Genomic DNA, 19,694 nt, shown 5'->3' on the forward strand with positions numbered 1-19,694 from the left:
TGAATTTGGCCTATGGTGTTTAGCTAGGTATGAAAGTCTTAAGTATGTCAGGCCTTTCCATTTTTGCATGACACTCATAAAAGTAACTGGCAGGAGCCTGGTAAATAAATGATCAATTGCACTTTATGACTGGCAATAAAAGGAGTTCAGTAAAGGTTTCCCTCGCCTAGAACCTCTGAGATCTGATAGTGGCTGGAGGAAAGGTAGAGAAGAAGAGGAAGAGGGGATCTGGTGACTGCTATGATAGCATCAGCAGGTGAGTGTGATGGATATAGTTCCTAGCCCTTGCAGCACATGCATAGCTCCTTGTGCAACACAGAACCATTTGTAGCACCCTCTGGAACAAATAAAAATGTGAATAGGTGTAGCTAGATGTTATGTGCCATGGTTGTTGTCGTGCACCTGCTCATGTGAGACTCCCAGGAGCAGTGCCAGGAACTGTAGGATGGATGCAAAACTCCACACCTAGTGTGAATGCATCACACCATTGCCGTGTGCTGTAAACATAAGAATGTATTCTATAAACAAGACAAAGTTTTCAGGCACTGCAGATGCAAGTTGGAATATGTCAGAAGGAGAAAACGAACTCCATTCTTTTCTGTCGATGTGCATCCCAGAAACAAAGGGAGATTCCTATGAGCTACTTAACATACCAAAGACATTAAGGAAAGATATTGAGACTAGTAAATAAGAAAGGTCATGCAGCTGGAGATTTGAGTTTGTCCATGGGCTCAGAGAAAGGAATCCATTGATTCCAGATTCATATTCTCCCTTTTCTCCATGACTAGTCCAAATCCCTTCAAACCCGGAGCATACTACTTGGGCTTATCTGTGTTCCCAGTGTGCAACTTTTATGAACGTGGCTGGTATGGTAAGCATGAAATCAATTCATGATCCTTTATTATCATAAATATTATTAACATATGGAGCTAATAAAAAATACCAGCTGATCAAAGAAGAGCTCACAGTCTGCTATTAAATTAAGCTGAGAAGATACAAGATTAGAGTAACTCAGTAACAAAGCATAATCCTACCTAATGAGGACTGGCATACATTTTCCTTTGCAGCACTCCCAGTAGCTCTCCAACTCCTGAGCTCTATAAATGGGGTGCATCTCTCTGGAGTAACTTGACACTGAGGCCTCCTCTGCACTAGAGACATTACTCTGTTGCAGCTTGCACTGCAAAGTGCAACAAATGCAATAAATACAGTGTGTTCCCACTAGCCATCCTGGTGTGGGGTCACTACGGTCGCACACGGAGCTCTGCAAGCATTGCAGAAGCCGTGCAGGTACCTATCCCACAGTATCTGGTATGGGTGGGTACCTAAAGCAGGTGCATTGTAGGCATATACAGTATTTGGCAGCAGTATGAAGAATACATTTATGCAGCATAATTAATTTTGTGGTAACAGTTGTATTCTTTATACGATAACACTGAAAACTCATTAAAGCTATCATAACGGTATTTATAAGCTGTAGTGGAACAGGTCTATTACTATGCTTGTATTGTAACAAAGAGTGTATATAATTTGTTTTCCAAGTCTTTGGTGTTTGGCTGCAAATCCGGTTATGTTTTCCAGAGGAGGAAACGATCTATTTTACAAAGCTTGGTGATACACAGATTGGAGACCTCCAGTCTAAGTAATAGGACTAAATAGATCCCCAAATGCTTTGCACACTTTATTGACCATATCTATCTATCCAGCTATCTATCTAGTCTCATTTTATCCAGCCCAGCCCCCTTCAAATTTATCTCACCTCACATTTTCCTTGATTGCTCACTATCTCCCTCAATCCTTTTCCCTCTTCTCCCCATCCCCCAAAATATATTTCTGTCTCTTAAAATTATTTCCTACTTGTAATCATTGGTAGCTGTTACTTGGCAACTTCACAGCTACTTGTTCTGCTTGAATTCACTCTCCATTTCCTCACTTTTATATCCTGCTACCCAGTGCACTCTATCATACACCTCCATAGTTATGAACATGTCCATAGGTCACCTCCAAGCCTCCTGTCTAACCGGAACAAGCTGATGTAGCATATTCTTCAGAGCAATAATATTGTCCAAAAGGGATCAGAGCTAGATTCTGTTCACTAGATTAGATGTAACCAGGGTTCTGTACAAAACCAATCTAATTCCTCTGATATATAATCATTTTTGAGGAAGAAAGAGGAGTTCAGGTTTTTAAAAAGGATGGAGCAAGGCAATCAGGTACTTAAAAACAATGGGCCAGAGCTTGAGCAGCTGGGGATTCCTTCAGTGTGATGAAATCAAGGAGTGCTGTGTAGAAACACCACAGCCAGCTATACAAACCCTTCTCCTTTGAATAAGGGGCATCTCAGGAAGAGGAACGTGTCCAAAATGTACTGTGCTCTATGGGGTGGTTAAAAACCAACACAATTTAGGGCATCCTGGAGGCTGCTCTAACTTGTGTGTTGGACCAAATCAAACCTTGGCTTTCCTCAGGCCTGGGAGGAGGGAAAGGTCACCTTTATCCCGGCCTACCCTTTCTTTGGTCCTTTGCAGAGCAAAGCATAGACAGACCTGAAGATCTGGCCCTATGGGTCAGTTTAATCTCTGAGATAACTCCCTTAATTTATATGGATTGACCATATATATACATCTGATCCAAAGTGAGCAATTTTGACATGAATTCTGAAAGTAATGTGCTGTCAGTGGAGCTTAGGATGGAGTGATGTAGCCATGCAGCTCCTGACTTGTGGGAAGGTGTGGAGCCGCACAATCTAAAGAGCTAAGGACTTGGAGATGCCATATACTTTCATTATATTCCCTTTGATATCTTGATGGAACTAACTAGTCAATTACATCTTCGCTCATCAGTACACCCCAAATCATGCTTTCCTAATTACTGGCCCTTTAAATATTCTAATTGATCAAGACACAAATGTGCAGTAAAAATACAGAAATACCAACATGGAGAGTTTCAGAATAATAAAGAATCTGTGTCCCAAGAGTTTAATCCCAGTTTCATGAAGCTTCCTTTCTTAGATATATATATCCCTGAGAATCCAACTACAGTTGTTATATTGCAGACTGTTCAGCAATTCCCTGGGCATTTTTCCAAGTTGATTTATATTTAATGTCAGGCACATTATTCAATTAATTACAAAGCAAACATTGAGGTTTCAAGAGCTGTTTCTGACAAAGCTGTAGAGTAAATATGCGTGAGAACAGCAGAGCTTAAAATCTGTAAATTTTACCATCCAGCCCTGTTGCTATAAACAAAGGAGATAAGTCCTTAGGAGAGTTATTTATTAGAGTGAATCACAATAGATATCCCTAGTGGCCTACTAAAGGGAGGATTAATCCTTTCTCTAGCAATGGAAGTGGATATTCCATACTTCTGAATGTGGATCTTACAGAAAGCATTCAAAAGGAGAGGTGACCTTGAAACGCTTCCAAAATTCTACAAGGACCCCCATACCTTTCACAGCGTGGCAGATTTAAAATGTCCAGCAGATCTGACTCTTCACCACGGCATTTCTATTATATCTAGAAATAGGAAGTGGAAAGAGTCAGTATCCACCAATGCCTGGTTGCTCTTGTAAGCACAAGACATCAATTTACAAGGTGTGGGATACAACCCCTTAATCTTAAAAAGGTTCCCCTCTGCTCAAGGCTGTGCTGAAAAGTTAACCCCCTCCATCACACTCACCTCATAGGCTCCTGCCAAGAGGCCATGAGCCATGAGGAAAAAAATAATTCCTGACCCTGAATTTGGCAATCAGTTTAACCCTGTGCGTGTTAGCAAGAATCAGCATGGCAAAAGTGTTCATCCTGATCAGACCTGAAGATATCACTGGGTCCAAGTAAGTTTCCATGTGCTTTTTCCATCACTGTAAAAAGATTTCATATTGGGGGAAATAATTTAATAGTTCTTGGTATTGTCAGCATTAGTGATTTGAGGCAGTGATTCTATTTGTTTAATGGGAAATTGGCAATGGAAGCCAGGACTCCTGGGTTTTCATCCTGTCTCTGCCAGACATGCTGTATGACACTGGGCAAGTCACTTCCCTTCTCTGGGCCTCAGTTTCTCTATCTTTGCAATGTGGGTAATAGCCCTGATTCTAGAAGGCCCTTAAGCACATCCCTAACATCAAGTCCATAAGTTCCAATGATGATTGTAAGCCCTTTGGGACCAGGACCATCTTTTTGTTCTGTGTTTGTACTGGTCCTATCACAATGGGGACCTGGGCCATGACTGGACCGCCTAGGCACTACCACAATACAAATAGATATGTAAATAGTAATATAACTTATTTACAAGCTTAAAGTTAGGAATGTGCTTAAGGACCTTCCTGAATCCAGGCCAATAATAGTTAATAGGATCAGAGAGCTGTGTGAATTAAGAGCTTGGGGCAGATGTAAAGTGCTATGGAAGGGATAAGTATAAGTGTTATTGTTATCACCAATAAGTTATCACAATCCTCATGATATTTGATGGTTTTCTTTAAAGACCTAGGCCCACATCCTCTCAGGTATTTAGGTGAAATCAGCGGGAGTTAGGCACCATCTCCTGAAGTCACGTGATTAGGTGAGACTCTCAGCTTTCATTTAGAAATAAAAGTAACTTTCTAGCCCTGATGGCTGCACAGAAAAGCTAGAAATCATGACATGAGTGCACCCCCAGAGTCTCCAATCCCAAAATGCAAACAAAGCCGCTCAAATGTATTATTGCTTTAAAAATCTTGTGCTTTCTAAGCCCATCTCGCAATTTTGGGGGCAGCCTGTCTGGTGATTACTGAAGGCGTGGCAATGCTGCCATGTCCATTTCCTGCATGGTCCTGTCCCTCTCATTTTCTCTGACTTGCTCTCCATTTTAGATCTTTTTATCCCCACCTAACTTTTCTCCCCCTCTTATTCTGATTCCAGCCCCCTCTCTTCTACCTTTTATCTGCCAGTCAGATTTTCCTCTACCTTTCTTCATCTCTTCCTCTTTTTCTCTCCCCCCTTCCCTTCCATAAGAACATAAGAACGTCCCTACTGGGTCATATCAAAGGTCCATCTAGCTCACTATCCTGTCTTCCAACCGTGGCCAACAAACAGGTAATCATCAAGTCAAGTGACCCATCCCCTGTCACCCATTCCCAGCTTCTGGCAAACAAAGGCTAGGGCCACCATTCCTGCCCATCTTGGCTATTAGCCATTGATGGACCTATCCTCCATGAATTTATCTAGTTCTTTTTTGAACCCTGTTATGGTCTTCGCCTTCACAACATCCTCTGGCAAGGAGTTCCACACATTAACTGTGTGTTGTGTGAAGAAATACTTCCTTTTATTTGTTTTAAACCTGCTGCGGCCTATTAATTTCATTTGGTGACCCTAGATCTTGTGTTATGAGAAGTAGTAAACAACACTTCCCTATCTACTTTCTCTACACCAGTCATGATTTTATAGATCTCTATCATATCTCCCCTTAATCATCTCTTTTCCAAACTGAACAGCCCCAGTCTTATTAATCTCTCATACAGAAGCCGTTCCAGACCCCAAATCATTTTTGTTGCCTTTTTCTGAATCTGTTCCAATTCCAATATATCCTTTTTGAGATGGGGTGACCACATCTGCTTGCAGTATTCAAGGCATGGGCGTACCATGCTCCCCTTCCCCCTCATCCTCTCCCCCTCCCTTGTCTAGCTCCTCTTCCCCCTCCCCTTTCTCTTCCATCTGACTCATGAAGAAAGGGGATGGTTTTTAAGAAGACTGATAGTTACCTCCTCCAATCACTAAGCCTATAGCGCGCTCCCTCCTCCCCTTGCCGTGCTGTAGCAGCCAATACGAATCCAGGACTAGGAGTCCCGCCCTTTGCCTTGCCCAATCCGATGGCACCGCTCTTACCGCTCCCCCCGGCCCCCGTGGGAAGGGAGGGGGGAAGGTTGTCTGGGCTTTCCTATTCTCGAAGCCTGGTGGGCCCGCTGGGGCTTGCCGCTCTCTACGCCGTTCGCGTGGCTGGCGCACTTGGCGTAGGCGCGCTAGCTGGGCTTGCGGTGCAGGCGGACGGCGGCGGCTCTGCGGGGCGCGGGCAGAAGGTGAGAGCGGGGCCGGGGATGGGTCCCGGCGCCGGGCGAGTCGCCTGCCTGGGGGCGCTTCGCTCCTGCTGCAGAGGCGCGGCCGGCCGAGCGGAACCGGGCCGGCGGAGCAGCGCCCGGGCCAGGCGGTTCCGCGGGCGGGGGCTGCGGTAGGATCCGGGCTGCTCCGGCCCCCGCCGTCGGCACCAGAGACCGGGCTGGGCTGGTTGCACGGGGAGGCGGAGGCGGGCAGAGACCGGACTCGGCTCATCGCATGTATCGCTGCGCTAGGGAATGGGAGAGCGCAAGCACAGCCCTAGTGTAATCCGGTGTCAGACCCCTAGTGTAGACAGGCACTTGCCGCCCCCTCCCCTTGCAGCAGGCGGTGTCTATTACATTGGCTTTCCGCTGGTTTAAATTGGCACTGGTGAAAATGGGTCCGGCCGCATGAACTTTGCTTACGTGAGGACTCGCTCGGGTGCACCAGAACCAGGGGGAACGGGCTTTATTATTAGCGCTAGTTGGAAAAATACGAAGAAGGGGGGAAAATGCAAGTTTCTGGGGGTCGGGGTGGAGAGGGTCAAAATTTCGAAACTTCCCAAAGAGCTCTGACTTCTCTCCCTTCCCCCACTTCTTCAGTAGCTGAACTGTTAGACTTGCCTTCCTTTATACATTGCTTTGAGATCTATGGATAAAAATCGTTCTAGAACAGATTAGGATTAAACACATCTTGCAAAATAGAGAGCAACCCGGGGGCAGGAAAAATGGCAGTAGGCCTTAAAAGGGGGAAAGGGATCTCTGAAGCAGGCGAACTGGATTCCTCCTCCTTAGATTGCAGTGAGATTGAACAGAATCTTATCCACCTAAACAGGTTTCAGAGGAGGAGCCCAGGGCTGGCTGGGACTAATTGACTCGTTTCCCTCCCTACTTGACGTTAGAGACCTGTTGGAGCAGTAACAACAGATAGCAGAGACCTGGGTAAAGTAGTCGCACAAAGGGAGGAGACTGAAACAGGGAAGCCTTGAATGTGCCGTCTGCAGACCTAAGATTTCTTCCTCAGACAGAAGTTCAGGATGACTTCCTCCTGTCAGAGATGGCTTCTGAAGGGGGCCTGATGGACACAGAGCATCATCTCCTCTAAACAGGAGAACTGCAGCCAGGGGAGCTCCTGCTGGTCCGGAGCTTGGATTTTTCTCCCTCCTTTTCCTCCTTGGAGATGTTCCAGAGGTTTATTCTGTCCTCTTCCTCTTCACCTGAAGTCTGCCAGGGCAATGATCCCACAGCCAGATCCGACCACCAAAGAGAGAAGAGGATTGTGCATTTAAAGCTGGGCGGTCATTGCAATTGAACTGAAATTTACACTCTCCTCTCACTCCTGAAACAGCTGCCTGTTCCTCTGTTTATCTGTGTGCATCTTGAGAAGCTGCTCTCTGACTCTGATTTTATTCTGAGTTCCCGGACTTTTCTCGCTGAGCCTGCCCATGGCTTTCCTGATGAAGAAAAAGAAGTTTAAATTTCAGACCAGTTTCACGCTGGAGGAGCTGACTGCTGTTCCCTTTGTGAATGGTGTTCTGTTCTGCAAAATCAGACTGCTGGATGGAGGGGACTTCGCTAGTTTGTCTTCCAGGTAAGAGGCTCTGTGTAATTCTCTCTTTTCACCACCCTCATACTCCCCGTTTCCTGGTTAAACTGTGTTGGACTGAGTTGTTAAGTATTTTGCTAACACTTGCCTGCCTCTTCCACGTGATTTTAATAATCCTGGTGCATGCCATTTCTCTTCTCCCATCTGGTCATAGCCCTGAGTCTGGTCATTGTTGGCCAGCTGTATGTGTGTGGCCTCTGATCAGAATTGAATTGAATTCTTCAGCTATGTGGGGGTGACATTTCTGAAAGATATTGGGGTCTGTTGATGAACACTTTGGATCACAAGTCTCTCCTCCACCCCCCCTCCCCCCCAAAAAAAAGAGGGGGAAAAAAAGCTCATACATACTACTTATGAAAGAAATAACTAAACTGTACTTTTGCCTAATGAGAAACTTAACTCAGTAGAAAATTGCATCTAAACTGATCAAATGAACCCTGCTCAACTTTTCTCTCCCTGTTTGCTTATAAATTACTGTCCTTGGTAAGGGTTGAAGTACCTTGCTTTGCATTGCAAATAGCCATGCAAAGGAAAACGGCAGCCTGGAAGTTAATGTTGTTATTTTCAAAACCATGGTTTATCTTCTCGATGAGTGGCGTTGAGCCTCTTGTTTGCTGTAACTTTTTTAACGAGCAAAACACTGCAGCAATAATGTAATCTGTAAAATTCTTTTATAAGGCCCCTTTCCCCTTGTGGGTTGGCTTAGATTCTCTCTACCTGCTTGGGGGGGTCTTTGTCCCCACTCTCACTACAAACTGCTAATCAAAATCTATTTTGTTGCCATCTATGCACATTATCACCTCTTGCTATGCAAACACAAATTTCAAAACAGCCCTGGACTTGCTGACTTACTGCCTCAGTATGGTTAGGACAGCCTTCAGTGGTTTTCAAAATCTGTTTTTATATTAACCCAAGAATAATTCATCTTATTTCAAGGTAGCTGTTAGTGTCGCTTGGTCTCCAGAGGCTCTTATGGCACTGTATACTGAGAATGGTAGGAGCTGTTCCATTGTAGGGGAGAGGGTTTTTACTGGCCAACTGTAAACCTTTTCTACCTTGCAAACATGTATGTGTGTTTGAGCACCAAGGCCTGATTTTTCTAAGTACCAAGGCCTGATTTTTGCAGAAGTGTTGAACACCTCAACTCTAGTTTAAGGTCGTGTGAGCTGCTGCACCTCTGGAAAAGCAGACCCTAAGTGAGTTCCTCCCAGGAAAAAGTCCAACAAAATAACTCTTCCTTGCAGTTTTCTTCCAGTTAGATCCCTGGGTTTGGTAGAAGTAGCTTATCTCAGGAATTTTAGCTGTATGTGAGCTTGGGAAGGAATTAACCCCTTTACTTCCTAGATCAGCTCATTTATTTGGAAACTATTCCAGGTGAACTTGAGCTCCCAGACGAGGTTTCAAGATTCTTCCTGTTGTCCTAGAAAGCAGGTTGCAGGAGTGCAGGTTTGGTGCTACTGCCAGCCTTGTGGGTCGGCGTTTTGTGTGAGTTTTTTAGCTGTTTGAGGTTTAGGAGTTTTCTCTGCATGTTCAGGTGCCTGCAGAGATCAGCTGTAATTTAAACCAAATGCATACCTTACTCTGGCTCCGCTTGACTGCTCATAAACCAGCAAAAGGGGAAGCAGGATGTTGGGTTTGCTGCCTTTCCCCTCATCTGTTTTTGGTCTAACTGAAAGCATGTGGGAAACCTGTTCCTATTAGAAAAGTTACTAGGCTCATTGGGATTAATTCATTTGAGCTCTTCCAAACCTTGGTCTCTTGCTGTCTCTCTAATTATAAGAAACGATCTTATAGGAATTGCCAGAAGTAGGCTTACCGTGTACTGAGGATCCCCTGACTTGCCTTAGTTTACTGCCTTTTCCATTTTACTGTGACCCTTTTGAAATCCTAAAGATTTGGGGAAAGGTTAGCAGGAATTGAGAGATTAGATCCATGTTGAATTGGAAGTTTGTATGTGACTAAGAATTTAGCTAGAGGCTGTGATTCTTTTTTTTGGCACCAGAACGTTTCCAGAAGAGACTGGATCCCAAGGTGCTTGCTGGGGCAAACCATTTGGTGTAAGGGAGATTCTTGCTGTGTTGATTATGGTGTGGTACACAACCACTGTACAACTTCTAAATGCTGATTGTCATCGGCAATAGAATGTCAGGTATTCCCTTCTACAGAAATTTTTCATGACTGGGGAAGCAGAACAGCTGCCACTGCTCTCCAACCATGACCTCTCCAAAAGAAGAGAGGTGGAAACAACATCTGGTTAAGGAAGCCTGTGTACCATAGGGAAGACTTATAATGGATTTTAAAATTGGTTTATCTGAACTGGTTTTAAAAACTGTAAGGAAATTTCCCAGATTAGGCCAGTTTTTGATATGGAAGGAGTCCTTTTGGGGTTTCGGTGGAAGAATTCCTTCTTTTGGAAACTGACCCGCAAGAGACACATCTCTCTCCTGGTATTTGCCATGGACTTTTAGTTAAGAAATCCATAGACACAATTGTGAAAGTTTTGGTGAGAGTTCAGGGAGGAGGCATATATGATCTCACTTAGTAGCATTAACTGGGTCAGATTGATGTGACCAAGCAGTTTAATAACCCAAACTGTGTAAAGGAGAAGTTTGAGAAGCTTTATTCCCATATCCCAGCAGCATATCTTTGTTCCAAGACTGTTCCAACCTGAACTGCATATACATGGTCCTGTTCCATGCTGTAGAGTTGGAGGAGGCCCTCTGGGTTGTGGGGCATGCAGATTCCAGCCAGAGAATGTTAACGCCCTAAGTATGGAAACCCCTCCTTTAATTGAAACTGTAGCCAGTAGCTCCTCTGGCTGAGGCAGAAGCAAAACAGCCTAGCTAAGAGGGGAACCTGTCCAAAATGCATTATGACTTAACGCGTTTAGGAATTCAGACTATCCTGGAAAAGCTCCAAGTCCCGTGAGCGTTTCCAGCTGGTTTGGAGTTTTCATTTTCAGAAGTGTGCCCTCTTATGCACACAAGCTGGCTTGGCGGTCCACATTAGGCCTTTGTGATCTTACAGTATGAACTTGCAAGCTGTAAATTCCTTTTCACATTTTCCCCCTTAATCAAGTCCTCTCCTAATACAGCCTGGAAGAGTTCTGTGAGGATAAGATTTATCTTATCAATGTCCATTTACAGTGCTCTGGTGGAATTGCAGGCTATTGTTCTGTGTTGGTTTAGTGCTGTCTAGTTGGAGTACAGAACCTGGTGTTCATGAAAGCACTGTTTTTTAGAGCCAGGCATAGGGCAAGCAGGTGCTGTGCAAGTTTTCCTACACAGCTCTATCAATATGCCTCTCAGTTGTATACGGAACCTGGTGTTCATGAAAGCACTGTTTTTTAGAGCCAGGCATAGGACAAGCAGGTGCTGTGCAAGTTTTCCTACACAGCTCTATCAATATGCCTCTCAGTTGTATACGATCAAGGTATTTAAAAATCCCCGATCACTGTTGTGTCAGAGTGCCTCCCAAGTATTCAAAATAGAAATAAAGAGCAGGGCGTCAACATGATGTATTCATGGCCACTGGTCTTTCTAAGGAGATCAACTGCTGCATTTTTTTCCCCGCTAAAGCTTTTCCAGGGTGTGTACCTTCCATCTTCACAGTTGCAATAACCTGATCTAGAGATCTCAAATGCATACATCACCACAGCCACTCTCTCTACGATAGGATCAGGCTCAGTTCTCTAGCCACTTTCAGGTGGAAGTGGACCTCCCCTGGGGCTTGCATGATCAGCCATATCACCAAGAAACCCCAAAGAGGAACACAGGCCAGAGACTGACATTAGAAGTTGAGGGCTAATGAGATATTCAAAACAGAGACAGCATTACCACAGCGTTGTCTGAGTTGTATGATAGCCAAATGCCCCTTATCCAGGTGCTGATGTTGGCTATCCATTCAGAAAGCTGGGAAACAGTGCTGTCTGCCTCTCATGTAAAAGAGCTGAAGAGCCAGGTGTCATCCACCTATGGCTGACCCTTTAGCCTGTGTGGTTTCACTGGCTCTCCAGTAGTTTCATATTGGTGTTGAATATTCTAAGGGAGAAGATTGAGATTTGTGGGAGTCTGCGACCGATGACTCTCGAGGTGGAATGCTTGTCCATATGATCTGGGTTCTGCAGGAACTGAGCCATTTCAGGGCACTTCCATTCATCCCTGGAGGTGGAGAATCTCTTGCACGTAACCATGTATCTGTTCCATTAAATTCAGTTGATAGTCCTAGTTTCTTAAAGATCATACTCCTTTTGGCTGGTGTAGAATCTTAGTTTGGTTTGCTCAGTGCCTCTAGCACAGTAGTCCCCAAACTGTGGGGCATGCCCCCCTAGCAGGGAATGAAGGAACATTCACGGGGCAGAGTGGGACCCAGACCAACCCCCATGGGGGATGGGGAGAGAGTGCCCCCTAGTCCTGCTCTGCCCCCAGTTTGCTCCAGCCTCAGCCCCCGGCTCTGGACACAGTCCAGCCACAGCTCTGGCCCCATCTGCAGCTCTGCTCCTGGACCCAGCCCCATTTGCAGCTCTGGCTCCAGCCTCTGCTCCTGGCCCCAGCGCCTGACCATGGCTCTGGGGGGTGGACAGAGTCCATTACAGGTAAGGTAGGGTGTGACCTAAAAAGTTTGGCGACCACTGCTCTAACACTTGAACTCTAGCTTAGGCCAGGGAACTAATTTTTCCCCTTTCTTTCTTTCGCAAGTTAACAGCTGCTCATTGGCGAACTGAAGTGGAGGAGCTGTGATCCAGGAAGCGCTGACCCCGTTAGGGTGGTCTGGCTCATTAGGAGGCTTTTCCATGCTGTAGGTTGGGCTGAGGAAGTTGCTGATGTGGAGTCTTATGACTTTCAGCTAAGTGCTATAAGAGTGTAAGGCCACTTCCTCAGCTGACTGCAGTGTTCACAAACTTACCCCAGAGAAACTGAAGGCAAAGTAGCTGGCGTTTGGAGATGCACTTGGTGTAGCTGATGGTCCCATGTGAGTTAGGGTCTGGCTCTCAGTGTAGCAGTGACTTTGTTTGCTCTTCCTGATGAAAAATCTGTTTGCTTTAGATAACTCCTTCCCCCAAAGGATACCGAAGCACTTTACAGCTGCACTTGTACGGCACCACTGAAATGCAGCTGCCTCTGGGGTCAAAGGGAGTACAGTACACAGCACCCCGCACAGCAAAGGGAGATGGTGAAGTCTGGGCAAGAACATCAGGGCAAACCTCTGCTTTTATAAAATGTGCCATGAGGTCTTTCATGTCCACACGGAATAACCAAGACACTTTTTTTTTTATCAAGGTCTTGTCTGAAAGAGCAAAATGTGGCACATTGCTTCCAGTTCTTCAGTGGATGAAGGGCTGACCCAATCCTGCTGGGATTTAAACCTGTTTCCACATAGTCTAGGTATGTCACACTTTAAGTTTAGGGAATTACACAATCACCCTCCATAGTTAGTCCCTGCCAGCATGAGTTAAATAGTTGTCTCTAATGATGGGACAGGATGGGGCAGCCAAATTCTGCCATAGGTTATTCTCTTGAGATCCCACTGATTTCTGAGGTGCAGGTGTCTAACTGAGGACAGAATTTGGGCAGCTGCTTGTGTAGTAGAGCCAGGCTTGCTTCATCCCAGCATCTGCAGGTGCGTGCAGCAGGGTGATTTCTGAAGTGCTCTTGCTGCAAGCGTAGCTGGAAGGAAAGGCCTTCCCTGTGCAGAGACAGAAAGCTCTTGGTACCACCAAACATCACCAGATACAGGCGTTGAGGACACAATTCTCAGCTACTGGCTGAGAAATGACATTGGGGGCCTTAATGGAGGAGGCATTTGATTGCAGTCTGGTGGAAACAGCTCTCCTATAAGATACAGCACAATCTAATTCAGGATACTGTCTGCTTAAGAGACTATACCAATACACACACTCTTTGACAGTGGTCTCCAGACTTTAGAGGGTCATGCTCCCTCCTCCACCATCCATCACATACCCCAGGCCGGGAATGGGGCCAAGGCTCGAGGGAAGGGGACGCAGACAGGAATAAGGGGCTGAGGCTGGGGCCACAGCTGGGAGTGGAGTGGGGATGGAGCTGTGGCCAGGGGTCAAGCTGCAACCAGACTGCAATGGGGGCCAGCAGCTGAGCCCATGGCCAGGTGAGGCCCTGCCCCCAGCCTCAGCCCTGGGCTGGGAACGGGGCCAGGTGTGGGTGGGACTGGAGCAGAGATGGGGGCAGGGAGGGGCTGGGTGGCTCCAGTGGGTGCTGGCCCAAGTCCCGCCACACACCCCTCGCCAAAGACACCACAGTTTGGGGGCCTCTGCGTTAAGAGTTAGAAAACAACATAGAGAGAAACTAAGATGTATAGACAATAGAGAAAAACGGTCTTCATCTGAGGTTTTAAACCCAGTGGAGTCAATGAGGTAGGGAAAATCCAGATAGCAAGATGTACAGAGAAGTCTTTCTCACTGACTGAGGTGAGATGGGAGTGACAGAGGAAACCAGCACTGGAGAAACCAGGAGGGAGAAATAAAGTAAGACACAATGGCAGATTGTTGTGAGCTGACTGCGAACAGTCAGGTGCGGTGCCGTCTCCAACCTACCTTGGAGCTGCTGTGTGTTTACATCACATTTTCTTCATACTTTCCCAGCCTGTGGTTTTGTATGCCTGTGGCTCGCACACCCATGGCATCTAACATAGAGAAACTTCATTCTGAGCTGTTGCCTAATGCTGAGCCAATCTGTTCCTGTTGTAGGTCACAGTTGAAGAATTCTGTTAACCTTTTGCAAAACGATGTTAAAACTTTCCTGCTATGGGGCTGTATCCTGTTGTGTAAGGATAGTCCTGTAGATGCCATAGCTCTGACTTCCTGTCCTGCCTGGTGCCTCTGAGATCGGGGTTCTATGGCAGAAGATGGAGTGTGACTTTATTCTCTGTAACTGACGTGCCGTGGAAAGCTCTTGTAGACATGATGGGACAGGGATCACATTTTTCTCCCCTCCTTTCTGTTCACTGATCCAGCATCAGTGGTTGCTCTGCCAGCTAACACTTACAGCCTTTCCCATATGACTTTGAGCAGCCCATATTTCAAAAATTGCCCACTAGAAATAAATGTTCTACACTGGGGGTAGGGAATCTGTGACCCTGTTTTTAAAAAGTTGCAGTATCTTCTGTCCACTCCATTGTGGATTTAGGCCCAGTACAGGAGATAAATCTTCCTTCCCTTTGAAGGTTCCTAAATAGAGGGGAAGGAATAACCAGCTTTTGGTTCATCTCTCTTTGTGAGTTGTAATCTATTTGAGCAATGCATGTGTGCCTTTGGGAACTTTGTGGTTTTGGGCACATCTGTTAGTATTTTAATAGGCTATAAGTTGCCCATGGCAAACTGTTCTAGAACCGGTTTCTAGATTAATACCAGGGAGGCTTATATTTTATTGCAGAAAATTGCATCTGCTGTTTGAGTATTCTGGGAAAAAACACCCACTTCTGCTCTTCAAAATCAGAAACCACTTTTCCTTCTGGGGAAGTCTAAACATTGGCATGTGTGTTTGGAGCACCCCTGGCATCCAGGCTCCCTGCCTGCTTGACTGGAGAGGATCATGTCTGTGGGAGGATGAAGATGGCATGTCTGAATATGCAATCTCCTGTATCTAACGGGATTTGTTCGGTGTGCTTCCTTGTGGATTCATTGCTGCATGAAATTAGAAAATTGGGATAAAAATCAGGTGGATAAAAATTGTTTTGTAGCTTTGATGGCTCGTCAAATACTGGCCCACAATCTTATTGGGTCCATGCTGGACTCTTAGTGTAGTAATACTGTTTTCCTCTGGTACGGGCCTTGGACCTCAGACCAGTAATTTAACTCTTCTTGTGAGAAGTGTCAGTGCCTTGTCCCACCCTAGCACACGTGATTTAGAGAAACTCCCTTTCTTTTCCTGCTGACTTTTGCTCTTTGCCCATGTCTGTCTTTGTGCACCGCCTGGAAGGCATAGTATATAATCGCTGTTATCACTGTGTCCGGAGTTAATGTCTTCGATACCATACAGCTGGGCTTTGAATTTCGTTTTAGTGCCTTGGTTTGAAAGGCACTTCCCGCTAGACAAACAGTTGCACTTGTGTTCAGAGGAGGAACAGCATCGTTGGTTATCTGTAGCCTGTTGATGAGCGAGGAAGGAATTGTTCTGCTGGAGCTGAATTTGCTGATTTCTGTGAAAGTCTCTGTTTTCTTTTGCTTCTTGTGGGGTCATCTCTCCTAGACATGTTGATGTGGCTGATCTGAGAAAAGATGAGGGAAGTGAGATGGGATATGGAAGTGAGGAGGGGGAATGAAAAGGAAGCACAAGGAGACTTGAGGTCTGGAAGGAGGCTGCAGTGTTGGGGAGACGCCATGTTCTTGATATGCCATAGCAAAGGCATTCGGTGGCTGGCATGGATGCTTTCCCTTTCAAGCAGCAGTAGCTGAGCTGGGAAAACATTAGGATCATACCTTCAGTGTGGCTGAGTTTATTAGTACTCTGGGTGAAGGGAGACCTTGGCAGGATCCTGTATTTACAGTCTGCAGTGGGAATGAGTTAGGCCATAAAGAAGAGCCTTTTGCTGGGTTGTGCAGAAAGTGGGACTCTGAACATCAATTGTAGATTGGTTCTGCAGGGCTGCTGCCCTCAGCGAAGGTTGTGGGATAAACTGTTCTAGCAGAGCTGAAATAAGAAGATCTGGAGCTTTAAGTAGGATCTCTGAAGCTGAGCTTCTTAAGAGGCAGCCTCACCTTGGATCTCTTGCCCTGAAACTCACTTGAAACCAACATCGAAGGCTAGAAGCCGTGCTTTGAGGAGTCCCTTTTGGTAAAGATGCATGTTAAGAAACATTTTGCCTCTCTTACCCTTCCATCCTTTACCTCTGAGTAGTACAAAATGCAGGCAGCTGAGTTTCTAAAGTGTCTTAAGTGAATGATTCCTTGTCCTCCGTGTCTGTGGGGCCGTAGCAGCTCTGGGACTGACTACCTCAGCTCTGTGTCTGTCTTGCCAGCTGCCAGTCCATGGGGGGAGAGGAGATGACACAGGGTAAGCTGCCTCAGGGTCCTGCCACCTTAGCACCTCCCTCTATATCACATTCCGACTGCCCTAGTGGACTGAAAGGCAAGGGGCTGAAGTCAGATCCTCCATGTGCCAGGAAGCAGAGACTGCCTTGGGCCTTGTCTCCTGGCCCTGAAGCTAAACGGAAGGGTGGTAGCTGTGCTGAGGGTAGGTGTACGTTGGCCCTGCTCTAAAATAATCTGGCTCATGTGCAGCCTAAGAGAGTGGCTAGGATTGGCAGTAGCTTTTCTGTAGCTGTTAATCAACAGGAAGTGCCCTCTCAAAATAGAGTGGAAGTGGGTTTGGGGTTTGTGTTGTAGGAAGATTAAACACATCAATTCTGCTTTAAGAACAAAATTGCAGAAGAAACAAAACCCAAATATTTCATAGCGGCTCTCTAATGGGAATCTGATCACTGAATATCTCTGCTTTAAGCAGTATAGACCCCCAGCCCACATAGTGGGCTGAAAGATTCTGTCTAGTGTACGCCTAGGTGTGTACTTGTAGGAAGAGGCCTGATGTCTGACACACCCCTCATTTCAGTTCTGTTGCTGGAATGTTCTTTATGGGTAAGACTGCTGCAGGGTTCAGAGGCTAAAATGAAGCTTGACAAACCACCTAGAATTGCTTTTCAACTAGCTTGTTTTCCCCTTAGCTTTTTAGCACCTGGGCTGAACTTTCCAGGACTTGGGTAATGGCTGCGGCCACATTACAACAAGAAAAGGATGTTTGTGTCTTTGGGCTTGGAGGGTGGGCAGAAGAATGGAAGAGACTCGTGTCCAAGATTTTCAGTGGGTTAGCTTCAGAATGGATTGATTTAAATCAACTTTAGTCTTGTTTTGCATTTGGACTCTTCAGTTACTTTCTTAGAGATATTGGGGGAGCAATAGCTCAGTGGTTTGAGCATTGGACTATGAAGCCCAGGGTTGTGAGTTCAGTCCTTGAGGGGACCATTTAGGGATTTGAGGCAAAAAGCTGGGGTTTGCTCCTGCTTTGAGCAGGGGATTGGACTAGATGGTCTCCGGGGATCCCTTCCAACCCTGACATTCTATGATTCTCACTGCTTGGTAACCATTAAAATGTTGATTTGCAACTAAATAGAGCCTTTGCACTAAATTTGGTGTTGCTTTTTGCTAACCTGAATGCACTATTTACACACTTAGTCTGCCCATCTCTGAGCTATATAAACGCTATGGCCCGTGGGGCTGTTCTGCCTGGCCCCTGAGCTCCCGGCTGGCCCCGGCCCCTCCCCTCCAGCCTCAGCTTGCCGTGCTGGCAGCACGGTGGCATGGCTGGCCGTGGCTGGGTGGCGCGGCTCGGGCAGATTTGCCAATGAACACAGGGTGTCCTGGCACAGGCCCCACAACAACAGGGGGACCCAGGGCTGGGCACTCAGGCAGCTCAACACTGGCGCACCCCCCGCGCAGGGGGAGGGGATGCACTGTGGGGGCAGAGGAGCAGGCAGGCGGTGTGGGTGGCAAGAACACGGGCAGAGGGTTCAGGAGGAGCACCGGACAGCCGCGCAGCCAGCCAGAGAGAAGTGGTGCTTTGAAGGGGAAACTGCCACTTCTCTCCGGCTGCACGGTTGCCCCTGCTCCTCCTGAGTCCTCCGCCCATGTTCACAGGGCTACATTCCAAAAGGGGCTGGGGGGTGGCAGTTAGGAGCAGGGGATCCCGGGAGGGGGCAGTCAGGGACAAGGAGCAGGGGGGTTGGATGGGCCGGGGCTTCTGAGAGGGGCAGTTGGGGCAGGAAGTGGGAGGGGGTGGATGGGGGCGGGGAGCAGGCTGTTTGGGGGGCCACAGCCTTCCGTACCCAGCCCTCCATACCATTTCGCAACCCCAATTAAATTCCCACACAAAATGGTTTTTATTAGTTAAATAAATCTACCTAAAATGTGCTGGATACATAAGGGAAAAAAGTATGTTTATCAAAATACGTCTGTGTGTTTAAAACTGATTTAATAAGCAAAGGAAACATCTGTAGTTAGTGAATTGAACTGGTTGGTTCTGGTGACCACGTTCTTTGAGATTTTAGAACTAGTCGATCTGATTGTCTCAGACCTCATTTTTATCCATAAGATTGGAAGAGGAAAATAAGACTTCCTGCTCTTTAAGCTCCCAGTCCATTTCTGAACTTTGAATGAACTAGTCATTGAACTGAACTAGCTGAATAAACTGAAATGAAGAAAAATAGCGTCTTCTGCAGCTGCAGAAAAGTCTACTGCCGTCAAAAACTGGTTTCGCACTTCAGCAAACTGTGGTAGCTGATGCTTAGCCAGTGACTTCCACCAGTTCATGGTTTCATTCTTTGCAAGTTTGCTGCTCAAGTTTTATTATTTGAATATTTTTTATTTAACTTAATCTATCAAAATCATTTCAAGATTTTAATTTAGTAATTTAAGAATTTTAATAGATTAAGGCCTTAATATAAATTGTCATAATTTCAAATATAATTTTAACTAGGTTTATTTTTTAAAATTGTTTAAATTAAATTTAAAAAATCTGACAAATCAAAAGACATTTATTTTTATCCACTCTTCTTCCCTTTGGTGTCTTTTCTTCGTCCCTCCAGCCATTCTTCTCCTTAATTTTGCTGTCGTCTTGCTCTCATATTCCTCCTCTGTGTTTTCTTTGTATTTTTCCTGGGTCTTGATCCATCTTTGTGTCATGCTAAATTCAAGGGCAGAATTTAAGGTGCTCTTAGTGCACTGATCTTTCCAGGGTCATTCCTAGTGTTCCTCAGTACAGAAACAGGCAATAGCTAGGCTTAGGAATGTAGAAATTGCATGTACCAGATCAGTCCAGGGCCAGTCTGGTCAGGTATCCTGACTCCAGCAGTGGCTGCGACCAAATGCTTCAAAGGAAAAGGCAAGAAATAGAACTCTGCTGTAGGCAGCCATGGAATCACCTGTCCATAGGTAAAGAGTCTTCCTAATCCCTATTAGTCAGATTGGTTTATGCCTTGAAGCATGTGGGCTTTTATGTT

The 19,694-nt window shown here is 45.9% G+C and overlaps 1 protein-coding gene across 2 annotated transcripts in view; it reads left to right on the forward strand.

Moving 5' to 3' along the window:
- Positions 1–5,921: 5,921 nt before the first annotated feature.
- The window catches only part of FAM102A (family with sequence similarity 102 member A), a 44,405-nt gene continuing 30,632 nt past the window's right edge, over positions 5,922–19,694 (forward strand). Inside the window, exons 1-2 of one of the 2 annotated variants that reach the window (XM_030535492.1) lie at positions 5,922–6,049; positions 6,900–7,655. In XM_030535492.1, the coding sequence (XP_030391352.1) occupies positions 7,510–7,655 (146 nt within the window). In that variant the 5' untranslated portion in view covers positions 5,922–6,049; positions 6,900–7,509. The remainder of the gene's footprint in view (positions 6,050–6,899; positions 7,656–19,694) is intronic. The other variant, XM_030535493.1, reaches the window with a different exon arrangement.

This window comes from Gopherus evgoodei, chromosome 16 (assembly GCF_007399415.2).
Source record: "Gopherus evgoodei ecotype Sinaloan lineage chromosome 16, rGopEvg1_v1.p, whole genome shotgun sequence".
Taxonomy (NCBI): Eukaryota; Metazoa; Chordata; order Testudines; family Testudinidae; genus Gopherus; species Gopherus evgoodei.